Raw genomic sequence first — 8,701 nt, forward strand, 5'->3', positions numbered from 1 at the left:
TGGTCTTCGCTCATTAGTGTTCAAGGCCTCAAACCTGTTCCTGAGATGATTCTGAAATTCAGGTGGGATGAATTCAAAGTCATATTTTGGCTCCTGTGGATTTGGTTTAATTTTCCTCAGCTTCAGCTCGAACTTGCATATGAGTAGTTGGTGGTCTGTTCAACAATCAGGTCCTGACCTAGTTTTCACAGCTGATGTTGAGCTTCTCCAGCAGTTTTTATCCGCAGATGTAATCTATTTGAATCCTATGCATACCATCAGGTGAAATCCATTTGTATAACCTGTGTTTATGTTTCTTATAAAACTTAATTGATTTACTTTAAGTCATTGATTGTACAAAATTCAATCATTCTATCTCCAGCTTCATTCTTGTCACCAAGCCCATGTTTTCCAACTACTGATTCTTCTTCTCTGTTTCCAACTTTTGCATTCCAGTCACCCATTATCACTGCATCTTGATATTGTGGTAGCTTGTATTTTGCTGTGATTCTGGAAGCTGTGCCACTAGCATTTAAAGCATCAAAAAAGTATTTCTCTACCTTGGTGGGCATGCTTCAGTGGTATTTCTAGATGAATACAGACGGAGAAGCAGGATTGGTTATCTATTTCTGAAATAAAAAACCTTCAAGAACTCTATTGATAATCGAAGAACATTGTTGAATATAGTTCTGGAAGAACATCTCTACAGGTTGGAAGGAATTAAAAGTACAAACTGGAAAGTCAGTCTCCTAAGTCATATACCATAATGGCTTTCAACCAATAAAGAATCTTTATTTGTTGAGGTTGTTTTTGTTATTGTTGTTGTTATGTGCCATCAAGTATCTTGTGACCCATAGCGACTCTATGTCCAATAGCCCTGAAAACTTCTCTATCCTGTGCTAACCTTATTGATTCTGACACACCTACCTTCATTACTCCAATCACTGATTCAATCTATCACATCGAGGGTTGTCTATCTCTCTTGTGTTGTCTCTCCACTCTTCCAAGCAGGATGTCCCTCTCCAAGGACTGGTCCCTCCTTCCAACATGCCCAAAGTATGTCAGAAGAAAGCTCAGCTACAAACATCCATTGTGGTTTCAGAAACCTTGAAAATTGGCTTTTCTACCCATTGAGATATGACTAGGAATGATAGGAGATTTGCCGCCCTTGAACTGTGGTGTTGGAGAAGAGTATTGAATATATGACTTCTAGGAGAAGAAACAGGTTAGTCCTTGAAAGGGTGAGCCCTGGCTGCTTCTTGGAGGCAAGGATTCTGAAGCTTTGTCTCATGTATTTTGGACATCTCAAGCTGAAAGAACTTAAGAATAAACTGAAGTCGAGCTATAATACTGAAGGATTTTTTAGGAAATGTACTGAATTATGCAGGAAGCATCAAAAGATGGAAGTACCAAAAAGAACTGGTTGACATTGAACCATTTCAGAAAATAGCATGTAATCAAGAACCAACAGTCCTGAAGAAAAAAATACAAGATGTACTGAATGTATTTGCCAAAAAAAAAGATAAGACCATAAGAATTTATGAAATAGTAATTGAAATTATTTCAGGAAACAGATGCAGCCTTTGATGCGCTTACCTGTCTCTTGCAAATTTACAACATAATGTCTGACCACCTGACTATTAAAGGTTCATATTTATTCCCACCCCAAATAAAGAATATGAAACAGAGTGTGGAAATTTCACATGCAAGTAAAATCTTGCTGAAGACTACTTAAAAAGAAAAAGTGTAGAACAGTACCTCGACAGGGAACTGCCAGAAATTCAAACTGAATCCCAAAGAGGCTATAGAACAAGATATATAATTGCTAATATCTTACGATTTTTAACTGAAAGCACGGAACATCAGGAAGATGTTTCCTTGTGTTTTGTTGTGCAAAGACATTTGACTGTGGATCCTAAAACATTAAGGATCATATTGAGAAGAATGAGAATTCCAGAAGACTTCATTGTGTTCATGTGAAATCTATACAAAGACCAAAAACCAATTGTCCAAATAGAACAGGGGAGCACTATATAGTTTAAAATCAGGAAAGGTATGAATCAGGGTTTTCTCTTTTCTGCATTCCTATTCTGTTTGTTGAGCAAATAATTAAACTGGACTATATGAAGAAGAACGTTACTTTTTGGAAGAAGACTCAGGAAAAAAACTGGCATTTATGCAGATGACATAGCCTTGCTTGCAGAAAGTGAAAAAAAAAAAAAGACTTGAAGTAGTTACTGCAGAAGATCAAAGACTCTTGCCTTCCACATGCTACACTGCAACATCATGAAAGCAAAAATGCCTACCATTGGGCCAATAGACAGTATCATGACAGATGGAGGCAAGATTAGTTTAAAAGATTTTATTTTTCTTGGATTCACAATCAATACTCGTGGTAACAGTAGTCAAGAAATCAAGAGACCTGTTATACTGGAGAAATCTTCTATCAAAGATCTCTTTAAGATGCTAATGAATAAGAATGCCAGTATACAGATTAATGTGTGTGCCAGCCATGACCTTTGCAACTACTTCCTAAGAATCTGTAGGTTGTATAATGAAGAAAGAAGATAAAAGAAGAACCAATGTCTTTGAATTGTGGTGTTGGAGTAGAGTTCTGTATATCCCTTGGACTGCCAAAAACACCAAACAGATTTGTCTTGGGTAAATACAAGCATAGGCAGGGAAAGTGGAATCCATCTCACATACTTTGAACATGTATCCCGCAAGTCAGTCCTTGGAAAAAGACATCTTGTTAGGAAAGGTAGAAGATCAGCGAAAGTGAGAAAGACCCCAAGGAGATGGACTGCATAATAACAAAAAAGGACTTGAACATGACAGAGACCATGAGGATGGTATCAAACAGGGTCACTATGAATCATAGTTGATATAATGACACCTAATAACACTACCTTACCTTTTGAAATCTATTCCTTTTTTGTGTAATTTCTTCCTTTTATTTACTATATATTCAAGAACAAGTTTCAGAGTCTCTTCTGACACTCATTGTGTTATTTTCCTGAATTCTTGATTTGTGGGTTTGCTTTTTTAAATAATTTTTTAAATTGTGATTTTAATGAAAGTTTACAGAACACTTGGATTGCTATTCATCCGTTACTGCACTTTTCCCTCCCTACACCCTTATCAGTTGACTTTTCTCTTTAAAAAAAAAACCCCTCATTCATGGTTGCACAAATCCTCCCTTTCCTCCACCCCAGTGCACTTTGCTATACATAATGCCACTGTTATAAAACAGGACACTGAGGGTTGGGAGAATGCTAAGGAAAGAGGGAGCAAATAACGAGCACAGCATTGGATCAGAGGAAGGAGAGAATAGTTTAAAAGGAATATATGATTGGGCATCATTCGTATGACCTCAGTCCGGAATAAGAGGTGGTGGGTGTTTTTTGTTTTTTTTTGAGTGACCTTTTGCTTTGTTTATGTATGATGCCTTGGAGGTCTTCTCATAACTCACTACGTATTCTTGACATGGTCTCTAAATTCAAATGGATGATGTTGTTGTTGCTGACTGCCATTGAGTTGATCACAACGATTACTGTGTCATAGTCATGCTTATACTTTGGCTCTCATGGATTCCCTTCTCACAAAATTGTTGTTATTTTCTGTCAAATGATTCATGTTGTTGTTGTGTACTGTGAAGTCAGAACTAACACATAGCTAACCATCCAGCAGATTTTCCAAGGCAGTAAATCATCTGGGAAGAGATAGCCCATCCTCCTTTGGCAGAACAGCTGGTGGATTAGAACAGCACTTTTTTGGGTTGGTAACAAAATTTCTTGTCACTTATTCAGCACCAACAACCTGTGTTATGCAGATGACACAACCTTGCTTGCTGAAAGTGAGGAGCACCTGAAACATTTGCTACAGAAGTCAAGTACTGTAGTCTTTAATATTGTTTGATGCTAAAGACCCAGAAAACTAAGATTCTCACCACTGCATCAATTGGCAGTACCATGACAGATGGAGAAGAGATTGACATTGTCAACAATTTCAGCTTGCATGATTCCATAATCAATACTCTTGGCCCCAGTAGTCAGGAAATAAAAAAAAAAGAATTGCATTAGGAAAATCTAGTCTCAGGGATCTCTCTAGAGCAACAATGCCAATGTAGAGACTAAGATGCACCTGATCCAGGCCATGGCCTTTCCAATATTTTGCTATGCATCAGAGAGCAGAACAATGATTAAGGATGACAGAAGAAGAATTGATGTCTTTAAGTTGTGATAGAGGAGAGTATTGAACATACCATGGACTGTCAAGAGAACTAACAGTTCTGTCTTAGAGAGGGTGAAGCAAAGTTGCTCCTTGGAGGCACGAATTTTAAGGCTCGGTCTTACATACTTTGGATATATTGCCAGGAATGACCAGTTCTTGGAGGACATCATGCTTGAAAGGATGAGGGGCCAGTCCAGGAGAGGAAAACACCATATGACACAGGTGTGCTGCAGACAGTGAGATTGAATCAGGATAGGGGCAGACTTCAGCTATTGTCCATAGGGTGGCTATGAGTTGCAAGTGATTTGACGATACAAAACAACAGTAACAAGGCATCAGAGTTTCCTATGGCCCATGTTACTGTTGTTATTATGTGTTCTCGAATCACCTGTATGTAACTCATAAGTGCCTCTATGTACAACAGCTCTGAAGCATGCCCTATCCTGAGCCAGTCTCACTAACTCTGACACATCTACTCCCATTACCCCAGTTAGTGTGTCATTAGATCAAAATCTTGCCCTATTCCTCACCATCCTCACAATCTCTGCCAGGCCCAAATCCATTGTTGCAGTTATTCTGTCAGCCTTTCTCATTGAAGGTCTTCCACTTATTGATCCTCTACTTTCCAAGCACTAACCTCCCACAAAGGAGTCCATAATCTTGGAAGTTTTACATATGATCTACCTGAGGTTTAGTATTTGATATTTAATAGCATAATAAATGAAAGGTTCAAGATGTGAAGTTTCATGTTCATGAAACGCAAGGAAAAACCATTCTTGAAAACTAACTACATAAGCTATGGTGAGAATGCACATTTTATAAGAAACCTAACCACACATAGCAGTTAAAATAGAAAGAATCACTTGGCCTTCTCTTGGCTTGTAAACATGGTGTTCCAGAGCTCAGGGTAAATTATGGCCAAACTTCAACTATTTTGTGTGGGGCTATTTGTTTCACTCAAGCTGGGTTTGTGAAGTTTGCATTATATTCCTATGTCATCATTGTTACTAATCACATTATTAATGATCTGACAAAAGAATATTTGAAATTTCTCTTCCATCCATTGTAGCAGTGTCTAACCACCAAGGTGAGAACTGCATGATTTTGGAATTGATCTCAGCCATCTCCCTAGGTTTCAGCTTGTGGCAATCTCTCAGGACTATCACCTACAATTCTGTTGTCAATTCAGATGCCTATCCTGGAGTTGTTTTCAACTTGAACTTGCGTGTGGGCAATTGATATTTCACCTTTGGCCCTGGGTCTTCTGATTGGTGGTAAAAGAACTTGTCACAGATTTAATCAATTTGATTCCTATATATTTAACTTGTAGAGGTTCACATGTAATTACTAATTATTTTATTAAAAGAAGGAAATTTTCATGAATAAAATTCAAACTCAAACTCGTTGAAGTCATGTTAGAACTGATTCATAGTCTTAATAGCTCACTCTCTGTTGGATTTCAAAGGCTGTAAATCACTTGCGAGGTGCCACCTGCCCATCTTCCTCATGAGAAGCCACTAGTAGATTCAAGCTGGTAATCAAAATCTCAACACTTTGAATCCATCAGCTGCTCTGTGAGAGATAAAGGGCAGTCTTCGTCTATAAACATATATAGCTTGAGAAACTTGGAAGAAGGTTACTGTAAGTTGTCACAGAATGGCTGGCTATAGAGCTGGTTTTGGGTTTGTTTGGATTTTTTTTTAAAGAAACATAAGAGGTTTTGGGTTTTATTTCAATAAATATGCAAAGTATAGAGTATTTTTCAATTAAAAGCCATGCATATTATAGAATACATAAATGCAACTTGATGTCTACTACAATTCTTCAACAGTTACTCTTTATGCATATAATAAAGTGGGCTTAGCTCTAGGGAAATATGTTAAGTTCATAGTCTACGTTTAATTCAATAATCACTATCCATTGCTCTGCTTTTTATGCTAAAGAAAATGTGATTGGCATTGATGATGAGGTATACAGCCCTATATAAGTATTGGGTATCAACAAGTTTATTTGGACTTACAGGAAACTTCTTGTGTGAGTGCATATATATGTATGTATGAATATAAGTGTGTGTATCTATCTATCTATCAATCTATCTATTATCTATCTATCTATCTATCTATCTATCTATCTATCTATCTATCTATCTATCTACCTATCTATCTTTCTCTCCTCCATGGGACGCAAGTGGCATAATGTGTTATGCAAAGGGCTGCTAACTAAAAGATCGATGGTTTGAATCCAGTGACGATTCTGTTCAAAAGACATGCAGTCACCTGTAAATATTGTAGCCTTTGAAACCTCATGGATTGTCACTATGAGTTGGAATTAAGTCCACAGTAGTGGACTAAGGATATATACATATATTTCCTTTTAATTTTTCCATGTGAACATGAGTTAATTTACTTTCTTTTCTATCTCATTTAATAGCTACCTTTCATTTTCATTAGCCTCCAAAGAAACAAAAGTCTAGAATCTATGTTGTCTTTTTCATTTTCTTTTAGGACAAATGTTGTTTCAGATGACTACTGTCTGTGTTAAGAAGACTTGAAGTCTCAGGGAGCTCGGGTGGCCTAGTGGCAAGGAGCTCCACTGCAATTCCAGAGGTACATGGTTCGAATCCACCAGATGCTCTGCTGGAAAAGGAGGGACAATCTCCTCCCGTACAGTCAGATCTGGTTTGATAGTACATGCACAAATAATAATAAAAAATGAAATAAGACTTGAAGTCTCCCATTATTCACTACTTTGATAATAAGAACCAATATATGACTGTACTTTTGAAGCCATTACCAAACAGTATACAATTAAGAAGGAACTGCTTGCTTTTTTCTTTCTTTTTTGTCTTGACCAACGTTTGCAGAGAATGAAACACTGAACCGGTATGATTTTGAGAGAACATAAGATCCACAAGAAATTGAAGGAAATGACAGACCAATGAGGGAGAACCTATAAATAAGAAAAAAAATAAAAAGACCTAGGCCAGGAAGTAAATTGTTTAGAGGTAAAATTACTTGCCTTAAAGGAAGCTGATTAATGCTAGGAGACTAGTATTACATTATTAGAATATTTTTAGTCAGAATTTTAAGATCTCTCTCAATTTTCATGTTGGAGATCCAGTTCTGCTTTTTAACTAGCATCACCTATCCAATAGTGGAGGCTTGTGTGCTGCTATGATGATGAACATGTTTCAGTGAAGCTTCTCAACTCAGACAAGAAAGAAATGCCTGCTAATCCATTAAAAATCAGCTAACAAAAATTATATGGTTTGAAACAGCCAAGTGTAGTACGAAAACACGGAGATGGCAGGGGATTGGTCAATATTTCACTAATTTAAACATACAATAAGCATTGAGAGAAGAGGAGTCATAAATAGAGGAAGAAAGAGAAAAAGGGAAGTGGAGATTCAGATAGAGATGGAGAGAAGGGGAAAGAAAGAGAGGGAAGGAAAAATACAGAGAAAGGGAGAGAGAAGAAAGATTAGAGAAAGAGAGAGAAATGGAGGGGAGAAGGAAAAAGAGAAAGGGAGAGAGAAAAAGAATTCACTCCAAACAGTTTGGTGCCATTTAAATTCTCAATCCCCCTCAGCAATCATTTATTAGCCATAAGAGAGTACATTGAAGTTGTCCTAACTCCTCTGATTGATTCCTTTAAGATATATTTATTCAGTGGCCAAAACATAGAAAGTATTATTACCCATCCCCTAGAGACTACATATCTAGAAGGGAAGGGAAGCTTAATATAGGTTTATATACTGTTGGGCATGGTTGCCCTTTTGACTAATTTTTCCCTGAAAGAAAGTTTGACACACTTCATCATCCACACAGACTATATGGACAACAATGAAGGATGCAAGTTAATAAGAGGACCATGAAATGTGTACTCTGACGTTATAAATCTGTCACTTAGTCATGAAATGATTACTGATAAGTTGCAAATGCTATTAAGAACTTTTATGAATTAATTCATAAAATAGGGATATATAGAATTGTTGCAAATAATTGGCAAATTATGACCCATGTATGTTGTAATGAATTGGTTGCTTTAAATAGTTGAAAGAACAATTCAATTTCAAACTTTATTTTTATACTAATGTAAATACATATATATGTAAACCGTAACTTACAGAAACATAGCTGGCATTAATATAATCTGATCCTGGAATACTAGCATCAGCCACCAATTTCACTCTGTTATTGTTATCTAGAAGAAAAGAGAAAGAATCAACACTACTTTAATTTATCCTTGCCATTGCTTTTATTATAATGATAATATAAAAGGTATATGGTTGCTGTGATGCTAAACATTGTGACACTGATGTGTCAAATGCAATAATGGCTACCCATGGTGGACAGTGTTTGGTGGAGGTCCCTGATTAAAACAAGCTTGGGAGCAGGAGTGGCACCCACTTCCATAAATAGCTTGTATCCAGAAACTCTGAATTTAGAGAAACAATGAAAGTTATACAAGTGTTCAGGTCTTTCATTCA

At 36.8% G+C, this 8,701-nt stretch overlaps 1 protein-coding gene across 1 annotated transcript in view; it reads right to left on the reverse strand.

The window, feature by feature from the left end:
• Positions 1-8,701, reverse strand: part of PTPRQ (protein tyrosine phosphatase, receptor type, Q) — a 415,982-nt gene that overhangs the window by 13,398 nt on the left and 393,883 nt on the right. Inside the window, exon 39 of the mRNA XM_006882544.1 lies at positions 8,339-8,415. Within this exon, the coding sequence (XP_006882606.1) occupies positions 8,339-8,415 (77 nt within the window). The remainder of the gene's footprint in view (positions 1-8,338; positions 8,416-8,701) is intronic.

This window comes from Elephantulus edwardii, unplaced genomic scaffold, assembly GCF_000299155.1.
Source record: "Elephantulus edwardii isolate Elephantulus edwardi_28Jun2011 unplaced genomic scaffold, EleEdw1.0 scaffold00021, whole genome shotgun sequence".
NCBI lineage: Eukaryota > Metazoa > Chordata > Mammalia > Macroscelidea > Macroscelididae > Elephantulus > Elephantulus edwardii.